The sequence below is a fragment of the Pelophylax lessonae genome (genome assembly GCF_965119305.1).
Source record: "Pelophylax lessonae genome assembly, chromosome: 6".
Lineage (NCBI taxonomy): Eukaryota > Metazoa > Chordata > Amphibia > Anura > Ranidae > Pelophylax > Pelophylax lessonae.
The window spans coordinates 143,697,782-143,719,491 of record NC_138773.1 but is presented as its reverse complement, the minus strand read 5'-3'; the positions used below and the strand labels follow the sequence as shown (position 1 = coordinate 143,719,491).

The following is a 21,710-nucleotide window of genomic DNA, read 5'->3' as shown; positions in this document are numbered from 1 at the left end:
CTCTTGGAACTTCAGACTGCGGTTCATGTCCCGCACACGGTCGTCCCTTCGGACCTGTATGCTAGTTCTGGGACTGATGGTGCCGTCTTTCGAGAAGGTCCCTTTCGCTCAATCCCTCTCGGGGATCCCCCAGATGACGATCCTTCTTAAATGGGACTAGAATCCAAACTCTGAACTTTCGGATCCGGTTGAGCTGGCTGACCAGGGAGTCTTGAGCTGGAATCCTTCCTCCCCTTTTTCCTGAACACTTATCACCGCGGATGCAAGCCTGTCTGGGTGGGAAGGAGTCCTTGGCAGGTTCTCTGCTTCGGGAGTATGGTCCCTGGAGGATCCAGGTTACCGATCAATGTCCTGGGGCTGAGAGCGATCCGGCTTTGCCTGGTTCATTGGATCGGGCAACTGCAGCTGCCCGGTGTACGTTCATTCACCAAGGGGGCACCAAGGGTGTCCTTGTGGCCTTGGGTGTGTCAATTCTTCCTTGGGCAGTGCACCTTGTTCCAGCTCTTCCCCTGTTCACTTTTTAGGTGTGGATACCTTGGTGGGCGGATTGCCTCAGTCGACAGGCCTTGGATTCAGGGGAATGGTCCCTTCATCCGGAGGTGTTTCTGCAGTTGTGCCTTCGTTGGGGGCACTCCAGAAGTGGACCTGTTGGCCTTGCATCTACAGGATAGTGCTGCAGTTTGTGGCCCGCTCCTGGGACCCTCTGGCGGGTGCAATGGTGGCCCCATGGGTTCTGTCATGGGCAAGAACATTCACTAGGTTCAACTTGAATGATGCCATGGAGTTTAGCATGGTCACCTGCGCACAGCTGCCGCCGGCATGGTCGTGTGTGCATGCTCACAGATTGGCCAAGGTTAGTCTTAGCTGCGGTCTGTCTTTCCTCCTCCCAAGTCGCAGGATCGAGGCAGAAGGGATTCCCGTCCTTCTCCTGGCTCCGGACGGCCTCGCCGAGCTTGGTACACCGGCCTGGTCCGGGAAGTCGCAGACACTCATTGGGGAATTCCTCTCAGGGAGGAGTTATTGTCTCCAGGGCCCATCTCCCGTCCGACTTTGCGGTCGCTGACTTTGCCGACTTGGCTGTTGAATGCCAGGTTTTGAAGGACGGGGGTTTGGCTGCTTCAGTGATTCCCACCCTGCTTGAAGTGTCCCACCCTGCTTGAACGCCCTCCACGCAGAATATGCCTTTACTCAAAGGCGAAGATTCCCAAACAAGCGTGAATAGGCCTACGTCATAGACACGAGAACAAAGCAGAGACAAACATGCGGACAATTATGCGCAAGGGCGAAAACAACAACCAATTGGGGTGAGAACAGCTTAGGCTGAATCTTGTTTGTCACAGCTGATTCCTTTCAGGTAATCAGCTCAGGGTAGAAAAACATAATGCGATAGCAATAGGCCAGGGGTGGGGAAACTTTTTTCTGCCAAGGGCCATTTGAGTATTTATAAAATCATTTGGGGCCGTACAAAATTATCAACTTAATGTGCCTGTTATGTTTGGTCACATTTAATTAACTCACCCCTAATGTGATGGCTGCAACTGCTTCTCTTTGGTGAGGTGTGTGATGTTAGCTGGTATTGATGATGTTGCTACTCGCAACTGGTTTTCCAGGTTTGCGTCGGTCAGTCTGGAGCGCAGTCAACTCTTGTTGGTGGTAAGTTTTGAAAAGAACTGCTGGCGGGTACTGCTCATGGGTACTGCTGGCTCAGGCTGGTACTGCTGGCTTGTAGAGTGCTGTGGGTACTGCTGGCTGAGGCTGGTACTGCTGGCTCAGGCTGGTACTGCTGTGGGTACTGCTGACTTAGGCTGGTACTGTGCTGTAGGTACTGCTGGCTGGTATTGCTGTGGGTACTGCTGGCTCGTATTGCTGTGAGTACTGCTGGCTCAGGCTGGTACTGCTGGCTGGTACTGTGCTGTGGGTACTGCTGGCTCAGGCTGGTACTGCTGGCTTGTTCTGTGATGTAGGTACTGCTGGCTGGTACTGTTGTGGGTACTGCTGGCTGGTACTGTTGTGGGTACTGCTGGTTGGTACTGTTGTGGGTACTGCTGGCTCTGGCTGGTTCTGCTGTGGGTACTGCTGGCTCTGGCTGGTACTGCTGTGGGTACTGCTGGCTCTGGCTGGTTCTGCTGTGGGTACTGCTGGTTCTGCTGTGGGTACTGCTGTCTCTGGCTGGTACTGCTGGTTCTGGCTGGTACTGTTGTGAGTACTGCTGGCTCTGGCTGGTACCGCTGTGGCTACTGCTGGTTCTGGCTGGTACGGCTGTGAGTACTGCTGGCTCTGGCTGGTACTGCTGTAAGTACTGCTGGCTTTGGCTGGTACTACTGGTTCTGGCTGGTACCACTGTGGGTACTGCTGGTTCTGGCTGGTACCGCTGTGGGTACTGCTGGTTCTGGCTGGTACCGCTGTGGATACTGCTGGCTCTGGCTGGTACTGCTGTGGATACTGCTGGCTCTGGCTGGTACTGCTGTGGATACTGCTGGCTCTGGCTGGTACTGCTGGCTCTGGCTGGTACTGCAGGCTCTGGCTGGTACAGCTGTGTGTGCTGCTGGCGGGAAATGCTGGCTAGCAGAAGTGTAGCTGCGCCTTGTTGGAGGAAGATGCAATGTTTCCTGTATTGGTCACGGACTCACTCAGACTGTCAGAACGGAACTGGAACAATACAGGAAGCATCGGCTCCGTTCTGACAGATCAGCTGAGCTGAATAGGGGCCAGATTAGATGACTTTGGGGACTGCTGGTTCCCCATCCCTGCAATAGGCATTAAAATAATGATTTAAATCAAGCTTTGCAACAATCCCACAACAAGATGGAACTTGTAAGCATAACATCCATAGTCTCATGGAGGGACATATATGGTACATGGTCTCTGTTATCTTATTAAAAGGAACAGTGCATAAAACATTTGCAATTATGCCAGCAATTTTTACCTTCAAGGCTTGTTGAATAAGTAAATAGTTTAACTTGGACTCACCAGTCCAGCCGCAGGATTCTGCTCGAAACAGAAATCCATCAAGGCGAGCTTTATCTTGGCAACCCCACAGAGCACCTTTGGGGTTTGGTATGCGGAGGGTCCGGATCCCAGGGTCCAGCGCCTAAAAGGGACAACAGCATTACAGACAAAATCTTGTATCTGCTTCCCGAAGCTCAGGTACCATCTTTTTAGTCCATTGACTGTTTAGGATGGATCTGATAGCTAACCCCTTAGATTCCATGATCTTTGATGAGGGTAAACAGCATATCTTCTGTCTTAATTTGAAGAAAAAAAAAAAAAAAGAGAAATGTGGAGAGACTCTCCACAGTGACCATCACCTTTAAACACTGGCGAAAAAACTGAGAAACTTCCTGTGTGAGAGGAGTTATAAAGGGGGGCGTTAATTCTGATTGACTGCCAGTGTCCTTCACCTAAAGGTGGCTATATAAACCATATGTTATGATTCATGGCTCTGTGTCCTGTGATGTACGAAAAGAAAGCTGCGCAAATTCCAGTACACACACCATAGTTTGTAGATGATATGACTTTTGCGCAAAACAAATATACGCTTATTGAAATTTTTTTTTTTTTTATCAAAGGCATGTAGCTAATTACGTTTTGGCCTAAATGTATAAGGACAATTGAGTTTATTGGATATTTTTTATGAGAAAAAGTCGGAAAAAAATTTTTTTTTCTCAATGTTTGGCATTTTTCCATTTATATCGTAAAAAATAAAAACTGCAGAGGTGATCAAATACCACCAAAATAAATCTCTATTTGTGGGGGGAAAAAGGCCTTACATTTTGTTTTGGTACAGCATTGCATGACTGCGCAATTACCAGTTAAAGTCACTCTGTGGTAAATTGCAAATAATGGCCTGGTCATTAAGGGGGCAAAACCTGCCGGTCAAGAAATGGTTAAATGATAAAATGTATTCCTTCAGCACTATGTTTAAAATAACACCACTGTGCATATAAATTATAACATCTGTATACTAATAACTCCACTCAAAGTGTCAATATGTTTATTTTGTGCTTTATATTTTGAAACTTTTTTAACCTCCTTAGCGGTATTCCCTAGTGTGGCTCGGGGTGAAATTTCAGTGCCATTAGCGGTAACCCCGAGCCACACTCGGTGTACCGCCAGGGAGCATCACTGGATCCTGGTAGAGGGCACTTACCTTGTCCCCGGGATCCCGCGATGTGTCCCCTGCAGCATACGGTGGCCGGATCTTCCGCCCAATGCTGTGAGCCCCGGCTTCGGTCTCCTGCGACGTGACGCTCGCAGGGGGGTGGAACCGGCGGCAAATTTGAAAAGTAAAACACACTAATATATTGTAATCCTATTGGATTACAATACAAAATAAAATAAATTGACATTAGTTTGCCCCCCCGTGCCCTTTCCTGCAGCTTTACTGTACTATATATATATATATATATATATAATATACACACCCACATATATGTATACATGTGTATATATGTAGAGAAGAGGGGGGTAATCGGCGCTTGTTCGCTAAATGATGGTCCAGGGAGTAAATTCCCAAAGCTACATATAGCATATATACATACAGAATCCTAGTTGTACTATAGTAAACGTTTCAATGTATAGATGTGGTGAGAACAAAAAAATATAAGGTGAAAAACACATCCAATATGTGACTTTAGTGACAGGTTACTATGACTAAGGTGAGAAAAAAATATATAATATTCATAAGTGCATAAAACCTATAAAGGTTGATTTGGTGAAATATAATACCAAGATATCCACAATGTAAAATATCGATCAATAAATGAATAAATAATATAATAGTAATCGTGGGGTGAAGATTATGAATAAGTCCATGTGCAAAAACAGTGCAAAAAATAATGCTTGAAAAGAAGGGTGACTTTCGTGGAACTTCTGAAATAAAACGTGTCGCTAGAAGAGGGAGCTACAGTATATCCTTATGTGGGTGCAGTGGCCGCTCACCTCCACAAACACCTTTAAAGGCATTTAGTGATAGTAGATCACTGGACCAGGATATCTACTCTTCTTCCACTGGTGGGAACCTCTATTAGAGTTTCTGGGGTCTCCTTTCAATGGATGCTGTCCTCCTCATTCAGTACTGGGTGTCTATCCTCCTCCACTCCTCCTCCAATGCACTCAGAGAAATGAATGGGCACTCATCGTGAAGTACATTAAGATTATTTATTTAAAAGCAAACATACAGGGGCGTGGCCTGGACGGCGAGAGCATAGGACGCATGTGAGGTCCGCTCCGCTCTCACCGTTTTTCTTCTCACATCCTGGGTTTTCCGCCGCTCCCCTTCAGCCTGGTACTCACCGCACTTGTGTCGCAGGTCCCCCGCAGCATGTCGCCACCTCGCACAAATGCTTCCGCAGTCCCTTCCCTGGACAAATTCAGGCGGCAAGAGAAGGACTCCCTTGAGCAAGAGACAGAGACTAGGCTAGGCCATGCTGAGGACACTATCCACCCATTACAGCACACTACTGGAACACTACAGCGGCAGCTGCAGCAGCTCTCCCAGAAGCAAGATGACATCGAGAACAGGGCCAGGCGCTGCAACGTTCGCTTTATTGGGCTACCTGAAGGTGCTGAGGGCCCTGACCCGGCCACCTTCCTTGAAACCCTGCTAATCACTACATATGGGAGGGAAGCCTTTTCTACCACCTTTACAGTGGAAAGGGCCCACCGCATGCCTGCCCGCCGCCCCCCTGAGGGGGCTGCCCCTAGAACCTTTATTGCCAAGTTTCTCAATTATCGAGACCGGGACAAAATCCTGCGTCTCGCCAGAGAGCGGGGTAATAGCCCCTTTCATAACGCTCACATTATGGCCTTTCCAGATTTTTCGGCGGAGGTTCAAAATCAGAGATCCCGCTTCACTGATGTCAAGTGGCGCCTACGTCTTCACCACTTGAAATATGCCATGCTCTTCCCTGCACGTCTCCGGGTGGTTTGACCGTGCACATTTCTTTGAAGACGCCGACCAAGCCTCCACATGGCTGGATCAACAAGCTGCGGGTGGGAATCGCCCTGCTTAACACATGTATGTGTGTCCTCATGCCTCATTTTTTTCCTCCCACTGCTGTCCCCCCTCGGGGTCTGATGCCAGGCCAGACATAGCCTTCCTACGGATCTTCGGGGGTCTGACTCCTGGCATCCCCAGATCCGATGCCCCCCCTCCCCCTTATACTTTTTTTTCTTGTTTTGCCTTTTGTGTAACTGTGCCCAGCCTTCTGGCCCTCGGGGGAAGTGAGTGCCCATTTTTCTCTTTATTTTTTCAGGTGAACACCCAACTTTCTCCTCAATACATTGAGAGCGGATCATGGTCGCAGACTGACGTAGGTCACTGCGCCCCCTTTGCTCGAACATTATAGCCAGTCCTACTATTGTTGAACCCACCAGCGATGGTTCGCCCCAGTTCAGTTTTTACTGTGCAGACGTGTCTGGTACTTTTTTCTTTTTTTTGCCCAGGTTGTTTCTCTTGTGCCCCCTATTTTTATTTTTCCCCTTATTTTGCACTTGTCTTGGCACGTCTGCACAGAGTTTGGGATGTATGCTCCTGTTGAGTTCAAGCGATGGAGAGCCTGGTGGGGGGAGGGTTGTTTTGATAGGGTTATTGTTTTTATTTCCTAATATGTTCTGTGTCTTGGTGCATTCAACTTAACAGCCTGCTTTACCACTTGTTTATTGTTTCTTTACAGTACTGTTATGCTCCCGAACCTGCCTTGGGGTCACCCGCTGCACTGCCCCCCCTTGCTTACACCACCTTTCACTTATGGCCCCCGTGAAATTAGTTGCATGTAATGCCTGTGGTCTTGGGGATAAGTTGAAGCGCTCGGCTGTCTTTACCTGCCTCAAGTCCTACAGGGCGGATGTGGCGGTGTTCATTGAGACCCACGCCACTGACTCCCTCCTTCGTGCCCTGAGGAGACCTTGGATCGGATGGGCTTTTCACGCTGTCCACCGCTCTCACGTGGCGTCTTGGTCCTCATTGCTAAGACTGCCCAGGCCTCCATTATAGATGTGTGCACAGACCCCCAGGGCAGGTTTGTTTTTCTCCATTTGCTTATGTATACCAAATCTTATTTGATTCTTGCCTACTATATACCTACCCCCCCCCCCCCCATATAATGTAGCCATTGTCTCTGAAGGTCTTTTGTTTATGGTCCAGCACCCTACTGTCCCGGCTGTATGGCTTGGGGACTTCAATACGGTCCTCAACCCCTCCTTGGACCGCATGCATGTACCTGCCTCTCTCTCCCTGCCTGATACCACCAGACTTTGCCGTCTGCTCGCAGAATTTGCACTGGTAGATGCATGGCGATATCAGCACCCTCACACCAGGGCCTACTCCTTTTTCTCTGCCACACACTCGACCATGTCGCGCATAGACCTTATATTACTTTCTGCCTCCCTCCTGCCCATGTTAGTGGGTTTGGGATTTGAACCTAGGTCCCTCTCATATCACGCCCCATGCTGGGTGACACTGTCCCTCTCCCCCCAGGTGGTGCCCCGCCCATGGTGACTTTATCCGTTTTGGCTGAAAGCTCTGGTGGAGCAGGAGGACCTCCCACAGGAGGGGTTCTTCTTCACCACTAACCGGTGCGTCCTCTGGGAAATGTTTAAGCTACATGTCCGCTCTGTCCTCTCCCACCAAATTAATCGTATTAAATCTTCCTCTAAGGCCATTTCGACTCGGTGGAGTGGGACTATCTTTGGGAGTGTATGGTAAGTTTTGGCTTTAAGCCCTCCTTTATCACCTGGGTTAAACTACTTTACTACCATCCAGTGGCCAGGGTCGCGGTGAATGGGTGGGTGTCTGATCCATTCCCCCTGGGACGTGGCACTCAACAAGGGTGCCCCCTCTCCCCGCTGCTCTACGCCCTTGCTGTTGAACCCCTGGCCATCCTACTTCGGATGGACCCTGGTGTCCGAGGACTGAGCCTCGGGACTATAACTGATACCCTGATGATATGCTGCTATACCTTGCTGACACGGGCCCCTCCCTACACCATGCCCTTCACACTATTGACAACTTTGGCAGACACTCCGGGTTGCAGATTATTTGGTCTAAGTCGCAAATTCTACCCCTCGATTCCTTCCCCCCCACCGCCGCCTCGGCTTCCCTGCCCCTAACTAGAGTGTCCAGGATTAAATACCTGGGTGTTTTTGTTACCAACACCCCTAGGGACTACATACTTGACAATGTTGAACCCCTTATTCCTCTAGGGAAACAGCGCACGCAAGCATGGGCTTGGTTACCCCTTGGTGTCATGGGTAGAGTTAACCTAGTGAAGATGATATTGCTTCCCAAACTCCTGTATGTGCTATGGCACGCTCCTACATTGGTACCCCTTAAATTCTTCAAGGTCCTCGACGCCATCCTTAATACGTTCGTATGGGGTTGGGGTCGACCATAAGCTGTCGTGGGCAATCCTTAAAAACCCTACCACACAGGACGGGGTGGCTCTGCCGGATGTCCACTCCTACTATCTAGCTGCCCAGCTCTCCCACTTCTACTTCCTATGCGCTTCCTAGGCTCCCCGCTATCAGTCCCTAGTTTGCCGGTCAGCTGACATTCCTACTCATACCCCGCCGCAGGTGCTTTTTCGGGTGCGGGACCCCCCCCCCCCCCCCTCGCGACTCTATGCTCTTTTCTCCTATGCTCTTACATTTGGGCACTGGCTCTTCGCAAGCTGGCACTCGACCCTACTCATACCCATACCCCCCTCTGGCGTAACTCGCACCTTGGTGAACTCTCTGCCCTCTCGGGCGCTGGGCTCTGGGCGAGCCGCTGAGTTCTATACTTGTCTCATGTTCTCTGATTTACCGGGATTCGCTCGTTTCAAGCATTAAAAACTGACTTTGACCTTCCGCCCTCCCTGTTCTTTAGATACATTCAATTACGACATGCACTACAAGCCCAATTCCCTTCTGCTATCCCAACCTTGGCTAAACCCCCACTCCTCGACATCATACTTGGGGATAACCCGACTAAGTTGATCTCTGCACTCTACCTGGAGCTCCGGTGTAAAGCTACTGAAGCTGTGTCTGACAGGGCCAAAGCTCGATGGGTGGAGGACCTGGGCCTCCTAGATGAAACGGACTGGGACTCTATCCTTGACTGCCCGCGCCTCTCGTCCCCTAGGCTTCCTGATAGACTAACCCAACTCTATATACTTCACAAGGCATATTTAACACCAGCTCGCATTGCACGCTATCGCCCTGACTTTAGTCCGCATTGCCCTAGATGCCATGCACACACAGGTGCCTTCTATCAACTTATCTGGTCCTGCCCACTGGTTCAACCCTTCTGGCTCCAGATTATTAAATTCCTGCATGATCACATGGGCTCTCCACTACAGCTGGACCCAGGGGTATGTCTCCTGGGCCTGTTCCCCGACTCTGACATAGATACATTCCTCTCTACCTTCCTACACGAAACATTGTTCTGTGCCCGCAAGTTGATTGCCCGGACATGGATGAGGCCCTTCCTCTTTTCAGGCATGGAGAGCAGACGTGAATTCAACCCTACCGTATAAAAAGTTGATTTATCGCCACAGGGGTTGCCCTGCCAAATATGAGAAAGTATGGTGCAGATGGCTGGAAACAGCTTCTACGTGTTCTGACTAGACCTCCCTCCTAATTGCATTGTTATGAGTGTCTATTTCAGTGCTGACTTTTCACTTTTATTTTTGTTGCCCCCCCCTGCGGCGGACTCACCGCAATGCTCTTGACCCTTGTTATGCTACCTGTTAAACCTCCTCAAGTGGTATGTGATCAACCCCGTTTGCACACGGATAATTTTCTCCTGTATTATATGTATTATGGCCTTTAGGCGTCATCCTTCTTTGTGATTTGTAATGCACTGTTGCAATTTTTCAATAAAACTTTGTTTTAAAAGGAACAAAAGCAAACATACGGCACTCACACACGTGACTTTATCAAGGGACCCTTGATAAAGTCACGTGTGTGAGTGACACAACGCGTCGGGAGAAGCCAGGCCACGTCACTTCCGGTCTACGTCCGAGACCGGAAGTATCAGAGGTTTACCGCATCGGCGGCTACTGAACTGATTTTATCTTAACTGTAAGTCCTGTATGTTTGCTTTTAAATAAATAATCTTAATGTACTTCACGATGAGTGCCCATTCATTTCTCTGAGTGCATTGGAGGAGGAGTGGAGGAGGATAGACACCCAGTACTGAATGAGGCAGACAACATCCATTGAAAGGAGACCCCAGAAACTCTAATAGAGGTTCCCACCAGTGGAATAAGAGTAGATATCCTGGTCCAGTGATCTACTATCACTAAACGCCTTTAACTACCTCCCACCCGGGCCATAGTACATATACGCCCGGGCGGGAGTCTCGTCCTTCTGAATGGACGTTCCGGAACGTCCTTCAGAAGGAGAGAGATCGCGCTGCCGCGGGCACGCGCAGCGGCGCGATCTCGATGTGCCTGTGTCCCTCGGACACAGAGCAACACCATTCGGCAGGAGGGCCCTGTGATTGGGCCTCCTGATCACATGACGGCTGTGTCCAATCACAGCCGTCATGTAATGTAAATAGAGCCGTTGTAACGGCTTCAATCTCTTCTCCTCCTGACAGATCCTGTCAGTGAGGAGAAGAGGGATGATCGGTGCTGCTGCGGGGGTGATCAGTGAGTATTTCTAATTACTCACTGATCACAGGGGAGGTCTGTGCTGGTAATCAGAACACTGATTACCAGTGCAGCCCTGGGGGGGGGGGGGGATCCACTAAGCCACCAGGGATGCCCACCCATGACCACCAGGGATGCCCACTATGGCCACCAGGGATGGCAAGCAGGGCTCAGAGAGCCCCCCAGTGCCCTCCCTATCAGTGTTGCCCACCAATGCCATCTATCAGTGCTGCCTACCAGTGCCGTTATTGCCATCTATCAGTGCCGCCCACCAGTGCCCATTATTACCCACCAGTGCTGCCTATCAGTGCCGATCAGTGCCCCCCATCAGTGCCGATCAGTGCCACCCATCAGTGCCGATCATTGCCGCCCAACAGTGCCACCTATCAGTGCCCATCAGTGCCGCCAATCAGTGCCCATCAGTGCTGCCTATCAGTGCCCATCAGCGCTTCCTATCAGTGCCCACCAATGCTCCATATCAGTGCTATCTATCAGTGCCACATATCAGTGCCCATCAGTGCTGCATATCAGTGCTACCTATCAGTGCCCATCAGTGCTGCATATCAGTGCCACCCCATCAGTGCCTGTCAGTGCGGCATCATCAGTGCTCATCAGTGCAGGAAAAAACATATCTATTTACAAAATTTTATAACCTAAACAAAAAACTTTTTTTTTTTTTTTTTCAAACTTTTCAGTCTTTTATTTGTGCACCAAAAAAGAAAAAACCTGACGGTGATCAAATACCCCCAAAAGAAAGCTCTATTTGTGGGGGAAAAAATTACACAAATTTGGTTTAGGTACAGCGTTGCATGACCGCGCAATTGTCATTCAAATTGCAACAGCGCTAAAAGCTGAAAATTGGTCTGGGAAGGAAGGGGGTTTAAGTGCCCTGTATTGAGGTGGTTAAAGGTGTTTGTGGAGGTGAGCAGCCACTGCACCCACATAAGGATATAGCTCACTTCTAGCGACAAATTTTATTTCAGAAGTTCCACAAAAGTCACCCTTCTTTTCAAGAAATATAGATGTGGTGAAAACAAAAAAATATAAGGTGAAAAACACATCCAATATGTGACTTTAGTGACAGGTTACTGTGACTAAGGTGAGAAAGAAATATATAATATTCATAAGTGCATACAACATATAAAGGTTGATTGGTGAAATATAATGATAACAAGATATCCACAACATAAAATATCAATCAATAAATGAATAAATAATATAATAGTATTTGTGGGGTGATGATTATAAATAAGTCCATGTGCAAAAACAGTGCAAAAAATAAATTGAAACATTTACTATAGTACAACAAGGATTCTGTGCTATATGTAGCTTTGGGAATTTACTCCCTGGACCATCATTTAGCGAAACAAGCGCTGATCCCCCCCCCCCCCCCTTCTTCACAAAATAAACAGTATTGTCACTTGTGCTTCACCACAAATGTTCATAGATTAAATAGGAGGATTGTAGCCACAATAAATGGGGCCAGCTATAGCGCTTGCTGTAAATAAACTATTGCTGGATATTTGCTTAGCCAATGCAGATAGTTTCAGTTAAGTTGTATGATAGGCTTTAAATCATAAATGGTGCAGTAAACCTTGGTAAGGTGCTTGGTGCTAGTTTCAAAAATTATATGTGATGAGATGCGTATTTAAAATAATCAACGTACAGTAATCCCCCGCTCCATCGCGGTTCAGTTTTTGCGGTCCCGGTAATTCGCGCTATTTTAATTAGGACCCATTAATTCGGATATCGCGGTCCCGGTAATTCGCGCTATTCTAATTAGGACCCATTAATTCGGATATCGCGGTAATATTTCGCCATTTCGCGGTTATGTAGCGGTGAATGAGAGAATCCGAGCGAGGCTGTGGTGGAACGCATGCCTCGCTCGTGCACCGCACCGAGCGCGGTGACGTCAGAGGGGGCGGTAACGCGATTCAGAGCATTTGCAAATGTGCTCCGTGCTCCTTTGCCAACCACAAGCAAGAATGCCCGCAAGAATGCCAACCAAACGCCCATCATCTAAGGCTAAGGCTTCTGGTGAGCCAAAACAGAAGAGGAAGTTCCTTACAATTCAGGAGAAGGTGAAACTTCTTGATATGATAAAGGAAGGACAGAGTTATGCTGCTGTATCCCGCCATTATGGTATGAATTAGTCAACGATTCGATACATCAAAAAGGATGACAAGAATATCAGGACAACTGCTGCACTGTCCATAAACCAAGCTGCAAAAAGAGTTGTTTCTTCCCGCAATAAAACCATTGTTAGGATGGAAACTGCATTGGCCATTTGGATCCAAGATTGCAGAAAAAAAAGCATCACATTGGATGGTAACATCATCAGGACTCGGGCAAAGAAGCTGTACGACACTTTTGCCAATCAAGGAGGCTCTGAAGAAGGCTCTGCCGCAGCCGAACAGTCAGACAACGACAATCTTGATCAGCCTTCTACTTCTAGTACAGGTACATCTTCATCAGGAGACTTTTCTGCCAGCAAGGGGTGGTTTGACCGCTTCCAGAAACGCTGTCAGTTGAAGTGTTTCATTGCAAGGTGAAGCTGCATCTGCCGACAAAGAAGCTGCTGAAAGGTACACCAATGAGACCTTCAAGAGTTTCATCGAGGAGGGTGGGTACAAACCAGAGCAAGTCTTTAATATGCATGAGACCGGCTTGTTCTGGAAGAGAATGCCCAAACGGACCTACATCATGAAGGAGGAAGCCCGAGCCCCTGGATTCAAGGCTTATAAGGACAGAGTAACCTTGGTTGTGTGGAAATGCTGCTGGGTTTATGATCAAGCCAGCCCTGATCTACAAGGCCAAGAACCCCAGAGCATTGAAGCATAAAAACAAGAACCAGCTACCAGTCTATTGGATGCATAACCCTAAGGCTTGGATGACTAAACGCCTCACAACTGAGTGGTTCCATAATTGTTTCATCCCAGCCATCAAGGTCTACCTTGCCGAACTTGGCCTTGATTTTAAAGTGCTTCTGCTGATGGATAATGCAGGAGGCCACGCCATGGATCTTTTGTACGAAGGAGTGCAAGTTGAGTTCCTTCCACCCAACACCACGTCTTTAATTCAGCCTATGGACCAGGGTGTGATACGAGCATTCAAGGCGCTGTACACTCGCAACTCCTTGAATCATCTTGTTGAATCCATGAACAATGATGATAATTTCAATTTGAAGAACTGGCGTAATTACACCATTGCAACTTGTCTGGAGAACATACAAAAGGCCCTCAAGGAGATGAAAAAGGAGACCCTGCATGCCTGTTGGAAGAAGCTTTGGCCAGAAATTATTCATGAATATGAAGGGTTCTCTCCTGACGAAGTTCATCATTCAGCTGTGGACAAATCAATTAGGTTGGCAAAGTTGCTAGGAGGTGAAGGTTTTCAGGATATGACCCAGGACGATGTCAATGACCTAATTGAAACCCATTCAGCTCCACTAACCGATGAGGATCTGACAGAACTCACCAAGTCAGCGAGGAGGAAATGGAGGAACATGAGGGGGAGGAAGAAGATGAAGGCTTGTCAATTGAGCGCCTTGGCATGGTCATGCGTACGGCCAATGACCTGAAACAGATGTTAGCTGATTGGGATCCTGACATGGTTCGTTCACTGCAGTTCCAAAACAGCATTGATGGAGCCATTCAGGTGTACAAGAACCTCCTCGCCCAAAAGAAGAAACACGCCCAGCAACTGCCTATAACTATGTTCTTCACAAAACAGAAGAAGGCCACATCCACCCCAAGTACCTCCACAGGCACCTCTGATGTAGAAGTGGAGTTCATGGAGCAGCAAGAAGACGACCCACCTACACCAAAAGAAGCGCCTGCTGAACCTGCGCCTTCAAAAGGACAGTAGCTGCTCTTATTTGCTGCTTATCGTCATCTTCTTTTCTGCTGAGTACAGTACTGTACAAATACTGTACAGTACACATTTATTTACTACTGTACAGTATACAGTACTGTACTTTTAGCACAATAGTGTGTTTTTACAATGCTCTTGCTCTCTCTCTATACAGTACTCTTTTTTTTTACTACTGTACAGTATACAGTACAGTACTGTACTGTTAGCACAATACAGTACAGTAGTTGTGTTTTTACAATGCTCTTGCTCTCTCTATACTGTACAGTACAGTACAGTTGTACAGTATTTTTTTACTACTGTACAGTATACAGTACTGTACTGTTAGCACAATAGTTTTGTGTTTTTACAATGCTCTTGCTCTCTCTATACTGTACAGTACAGTTGTACTGTACTTTTTTTACTACTGTACAGTATACAGTACTGTACTGTTAGCACAATAGTTTTGTGTTTTTACAATGCTCTTGCTCTCTCTATACTGTACAGTACAGTTGTACTGTACTTTTTTTACTACTGTACAGTATACAGTACTGTACTGTTAGCACAATAGTTTTGTGTTTTTACAATGCTCTTGCTCTCTCTCTATCTTTTGTGTTTTTATTGCTTAAAAGTTTGTTTAAAGACCTTTAAATGCTATTAAAAAGTTAACAAAACATGCCTAGGGTGTATTTAAATAGGGTCTTTCTATTTCGCGGATTTTCACTTTTCGCGGGTGGGTCTGGAACGTAACCCCCGCGATGGAGGGGGGATTACTGTATACAATTATAAATAGCAATAACCTTGGGGTGCTATTAAAAAGGTAATGTGCCACAGTATTATGCAAATCTAAATAAATAAATAAATGCGGTGCAATATAAATACAATCAATATATCAAAAAGTGAATAGGTGATGGAAGGTGCAGTCTCTGTAGTGATTGAATCAAAAGGTGCTCAGAGTTGAATGCAAAATAGTCCATAAATAGCAGTTCCTGGGTGACTTTGGTGCAATTATGCAAATAGTCCTCAGTTCAGTATGGATATAAAGTGCAGGTGCTCTGTGTGGGATCATCCAATGATCCACTGCTGGTACTTGGTGTCACCGTGAGGAATAATAGGATATCACACTCACCATTTTTTTAAGCAAAGACACTGGAAAATAAAATGGGGGTTGATGCAATTTTTTGTGTTGCACAATATTTGCCCAGCGGTTTAACAAACACACTATAATACCCATTTCTTTGTAAAATTTAAAAGATGTTATGTTAAGTAAATGGATACCCAACATGAACGCTTTAAAATTGCATACGCCAATGGAACTGTGCCAAATTGAGGTATCTAAGTATTTCCATAGGCAACACTTTAAAAGCCTTTACAGTTTACCAGTTTAGAGCACCAGAAAGGCTGGTGCTAGAATTATTGCTCTTGCATTTGCGGTGATACATAATGTGTGGTGCGGTCACCTTTTACATGTGTGAGGGTCCTAGAGGTGTGTTCACATTTGCAAATGAGCATATCTCTCCCCTGGCCTGCAAAGCATCTAATCAAACCAAGATCAGTTTGATCCGATGCTTTCACTAGTCTGTAATTACTTGTTTACATTAGACTGACATTACACAGTGGGAGGAAAAAAATCCGTTCCTCTCACTGTGTCCTGACAGGCCGATGCCGCTGATCGCATTCTTATTAGGTTCCTCAGTGGGACGGAAGAGCCTGGAAGAGGGGTGGGGGGTTGGACTCTTTCTGTCTCCTGTAAAATCCAAATACCACACTCTTTATTCTACAGAAATAAATAATACTCACATTATAAAGTAAAATTATAGGCTCAAATTCCAATATGCTTCCAGAAATACTTCAAAAGAGCTCAAACCGGTAGTACAAAGGAGCATACACAAACTGCTGGCCGTTGACTGCTCTGTTCCTACCCAGCTCACAAAGTTTAGCAAGGCTCACACTGAAGAACTTCCAACTCAGCTCACAGCCAAGTTGGCTCCACTCCTTTAAATGCAAGGCTTTTCTGGGATAAAGTACACTTTTTTTTACCACATATTCTGTATGCTCTTGCTGGCCAAACTAAATCCTAAATGTTTTTACGGAATTTCCTGATATTTGTACTTAACACACGTTCCCTTCCCAGCTATGTGGAAGTAGCAGTACTGGAATGCAACAAATTTCTGTCCAAAACGTAAGGAAGTTCATTTTCAGATGGTTGTTGAATGCTGGTTGTTTCATTGCATTGAGACAAATATTTATTATTGCACTAATTGTTGATTATAACCAAAAAAACTGCTATTAAGTAGTCCAATAGAATACAATCCTTGTTATTAATATACAATGCCAATGTACCTTTTTGGGGAGATTTACATTCCTTTTGTCTTTGGCAATGGGTTTATCTACTGAAAAGTTGATTGCTATGTTTTTTTTTTTTTTTTTTTGTTTTTTGCCATGTGTATTTTATTGCCAGGTCTATTTCAGTTACTTCCCAGTGTGGTGCTACCTAAAGGGATTCTTTTAGATTCCCCTAGGTGTGCTTATTTTTAGAGTGAACAAGTGAAGCTGCTATGATAGAAACTTATGGGGAAACCTATTGCTTAGTTGTTTTTAAAGGTTGTTCGATTTGTCTTCCTGGTTTGGCTTTACTACCTAGTGAGTCACTGACCTGAAGCATGTATACAGGACCAAAGTTTAGATTTTCCAAAATGTACCTGCTGTTTGAAGTCAGTGATTCACTGGGACCATCGTGATCCATAAACAGCACATAAAAAAAAATAAAAACCTCAATTGACAAAACACTACAGTTTGGTAAGCTGTTACCCTATAAGATTTCTCAAGGCATATTCTCAGTCAATAATACAAAAATGCATGCATCAAATAACTAATCCAGATAGACATAAAAATAACATACAGTGCCTTGAAAAATGGGGTTGGTTGCCTCAGGTCAAAGATTGGGACTTTATGGGCTATATTCATTCATAGATAGACATGGTTTTTATATAAAACGAAATTTTATTCCAATTGTACAAACAATGTGTTTTATATAAAAACCATATCTATCTATGAATGACTATAGCCCATAAAATCCCAATCTTTGACCTGAGGCAACCAACCCCATTTTTCTAAATAATTGTTCGGGATGATGGCTAAACAGAACTAAATGTTTTTGGGAATCGCACACCTACACAACATACAGTGCCTTGCAAAAGTATTCACCCCCTTGACTTTTTACCTATTTTGTTACATTACAGCTTTAAGTTCAATGTTTTGTTAATCTGAATTTTATGTGATGGATCAGAACACAATGGTCTAAGTTGGTGAAGCGAAATTAGAAAAATCCATACATAAAAGTATTTTTTTAGAAATAGAAAACAGAAAATTGGCATGTGCGTATTTTTTTAATTATTATTTAACTTTAAAGATTTTTATTGAATAATGAAAAATGAAAAAGGCAGATACAAAGAAAATTCCATAGACATAATATGACAGCTTACACATGACATGGAATGTAGTATATATAAATGCCAATGTTCTGAAGGACAGGAATCATATCTTGAAAAATAATAAAAACAATAAATGAAAGGCTTTGTGTACAACTATTGTATCTGAAAGAGCTTGACATATTTAAACTTATGGTATTGACTATGGAGACTTTGGCGAACTACCTCCTTCACCACAGAAAGTGTAGAAGTAAAGAGAGCATAATATAGAACAAAAAAAAAAAAAAGAAAACAATAAATCCTCATTCGCCTTTTGTTAGGAGTCTATGGTACCACCAGCATAAGCAAGTTGAACTTATCAGCATAATATTGACAATTTGTACTTTGTGATCCAAGGATCCCAAGTGCATTGAAAGGAGCATTTTTTCCCATGTGCTAACGCATATGCATATTCGTGAGTGCATTGTGCATGTACCTGAGACACAACCTCTGCAAGTGCAGGGGCCGTGTCCGTCTTCCACTGACTGAGAATAGTTAACCGTGCTGCAGTCAAGATGTGGAGTATAATGGCCCAAAATTGTTTTGGAACCTTTTCTATGGTGAGGCCCAGTAGAGCTAGAGCCGGCAAGGGCGCTAGGATACATTCTGTGGTAGAAGCAATCAGTTTAAATACCGAGTGCCAAAAACTCGTTACGGATTTGCAGTGCCACAGTATGTGTACCAAGATGCCAGATTGGCCGCAGTTCCACCAGCAATATTTAGAGGCACCAGGATACATTGTCGCCAACTGGACCAGAGTCAAGTACCACCTATATGTGATCTTGAACATGTTTTCCCAATGTAAAACACAGTGGGATACTGTGAGGTTATGTTTGAATGCTTGGCTCCAGTTCTGTTTCTGAGAACGTTTGTCCTAGTTCCTGTTCCCACTTGGACATTGCAGATGAACAAAGTGTTTACCTAGGGTAAGAAGAGTATAGTATAGGGATATACCTCCCTTCTGGTAACTATTGCTATGATATAAATTCCACGCCGACTTATCTACCAAAATCTGTTCTGAGGACAATGCATGAATGAAGTGCCTGATTCAATGTAGTCTAAAGGCATGTGCGTATTTATTCACCCCCTTTGTTATGAAGCCCATAAAAAGCTCTGGTACAACCAATTGCCTTCAGAAGTCACATAATTAGTGAAATGATGTCCACCTGTGTGCAATCTGTGTTACATGATCTGTCATTATATATACACCTTTTTTGAAAGACCCCAGAGAATGCAACACCTAAGCAAGAGGCACCACTAACCAAACACTGCCATGATGACCAAGCAACTCTACAAACAAGTAACGGACAATTTTGTTGAGAAGTACAGGTCAGAGTTAGGTTATAAAAAAATATCCAAATCTTTGATGATCCCCAGGAGCACCATCAAATCTATCATAACCAAATGGAAAGAACATGGCACAACAGCAAACCTGCCAAGAGACGACCGCCCAATCAGAGAGGCAGCTCAGAGACCTAAAGTAACCCTGCAGAGACTGGAGTATCTGTACATAGGACCACAATAAGCCGTACGCTCCATAGATTTGGGCTTTATGGCAGAGTGGCCAGAAGAAAGCCATTACTTTAAGCAAAAAACAAAATGGCACGTTTTGAGTTTGCGAAACGGCATGTGGTAGACTCCCAAAATGTATGGAGGAAGGTGCTCTGTTCTGATGAGACTAAAATTAAACTTTCTCTATCGTTTGTTGACACAGTTCTTTCTGATTCATATCAGTAGGGTAATACTGCCTCCTACAGAAGTAGGACACTAGGCAGAAAAAAGTTCTGGCTATGCCTATGGGCAGTCCCGGAGGGTACACCCTTTCTCTTCCTGCATAGAATGTCAGTTTTTTCTGCCTGGTAAGGAGTAAGGACCTAGTTCCTTGCTTGGATCTCTGGTCCTGACATAGAAACTATTTTTTTACGTAGATTTTTTTTTAGCTAGCCTTTTTTTCTCCGGAACTTGTTTTTCCTGTGAGATCTTCAAGCAATTATGCCGGGCTGGGCGACAGACTGGACCCCCATATCCAGTGGTCTCCCCAGTCTGGCCATTGAGTACGTGCAGACCTTAGCTCTGCGCTGGACGGGGACTGGCCCCCCGAGTTAAACGTCTCGCCAGGACGCACATAACAGGGTCGAGGCTGATGTCGCAGCGTTCCTATTTGGCTGACAGCCCCCCTACTCCGGTGGCATGGGGTCCTGTCGAGGTTTTGGCGCCCGCCTGTGTTCCCGATATGGTGAGCAAATGTCCCCCCCCCCCCCGCCTGGCGGATTTTGGGGTGGACGCGGGCCATCTCCCTGGGACGGTCGGACCCTCACACTCATGGGTTTCCCTCTGTCCTGTTGTGACCGCCCCCCCCTCCTCTCCACCCCCCTACCCCCCTCCCATGTGGGGGACTGTTTGGGCCTACCTGAGCCTTGGGCCTAGTGTGCAGGCCGCATGGGGGGCCGGGGGAGTGCACATGGGGAGCCTTGTTGGGGTTTATTCTGAAGTGGATGGGCGTTTGGGGGGTCCCCCTGTGGGTCCCGATTACCGCAATTCCCGGGCGGGACTGCCATTTTGTTGTAGCCTCTGTCTGCTTCGATGTTGTAGATTTTTTGCGGTGAAGGCCAGTGGGAGTGCCTGAAGGACAATGAGTCTTGAGGGTAGTCTCTCCCTTTCTGTGGTGGTCCCTTAGTACCTGTAGCGCTCTGGGGCCGCTTATACAAATGCTCGCAGTTTAGGTAATAAAATCAATGAACTTGGGTCAATTATGGCATCTGAGAATGTAGATTTAGTGGCTGTTACGGAGACATGGTTGAATGAAAGAAATGACTGGGACATAACCATACCAGGATACTCTTTATACAGAAGAGACAGAGAAGGCAAGAAAGGAGGAGGAGTGGCCCTGTATGTGAAAGATAGCATTAAATCTAACCTAATACAAGTTGGTGAGGCCAACATAGAGTCAGTTTGGGTTACGTTGCAGTTTGCTAATCATGCAGTAACTCGTGTAGGTGTGATATATAGACCACCTGGTCAAGTCAAAGAACTAGATGATCTACTAGTTGAAGAAATAGCTAAAATGACAATGAAAGGAGAAGTTATCATTTTGGGAGATTTCAATCTTCCAGATATAAACTGGAAAACCAAAATAGCAAGTTCTACCAGGAGTACAGATATTCTAAATTCCCTACTGGGGTTGTCTCTGCAACAAGTGGTTGAGGAGCCAACCCGGAGGGAGGCCATTTTGGATCTGGTATTCACAAATGGGGATTCGGTATATGATGTCATTGTAGGCGAAACCTTGGGATCCAGTGATCACCAGTCAGTGTGGTTTAATATAAGAACTGTGAAAGAGTCACACCACACAAAAACAAAAGTTTTAGATTTTAGAAAAACAGACTTTTCAAAAATGAAATTAGTCATAAATGAGTCCTTATCAGACTGGTACAGATTACATGGAGTCCAGGAGAAATGGGACTACTTAAAAGGTGCATTATTGAAGGCAACAGAAAATTGCATTAGACTTGTCAGTAAAAGCAAAAAAAGGAAGAGACCACTGTGGTACTCAGCAGAAGTGGCCCAAATCATTAAAAATAAAAAGCTAGCATTTTGTAATTATAAAAAAAACCCAGAGCAATGAAGATAAGGAAATCTACAAGATTAGGCAGAAAGAGGCCAAGCAAGTTATAAGAACTTCTAAAGCGCAGGCAGAAGAAAAGCTAGCTCAGTCTATGAAAAAGGGGGATAAGACATTCTTCAGATATATAAA

General features: G+C 45.7%; 1 protein-coding gene across 3 annotated transcripts in view; it reads left to right on the top strand.

The window, feature by feature from the left end:
- Nucleotides 1–21,710, top strand: part of VPS35L (VPS35 endosomal protein sorting factor like) — a 1,473,617-nt gene that overhangs the window by 403,275 nt on the left and 1,048,632 nt on the right. For all 3 annotated transcript variants that reach the window (XM_082262328.1, XM_082262327.1, XM_082262326.1), the window contains one exon: nt 16,621–16,668. In XM_082262328.1, the coding sequence (XP_082118454.1) occupies nt 16,621–16,668 (48 nt within the window). The remainder of the gene's footprint in view (nt 1–16,620; nt 16,669–21,710) is intronic.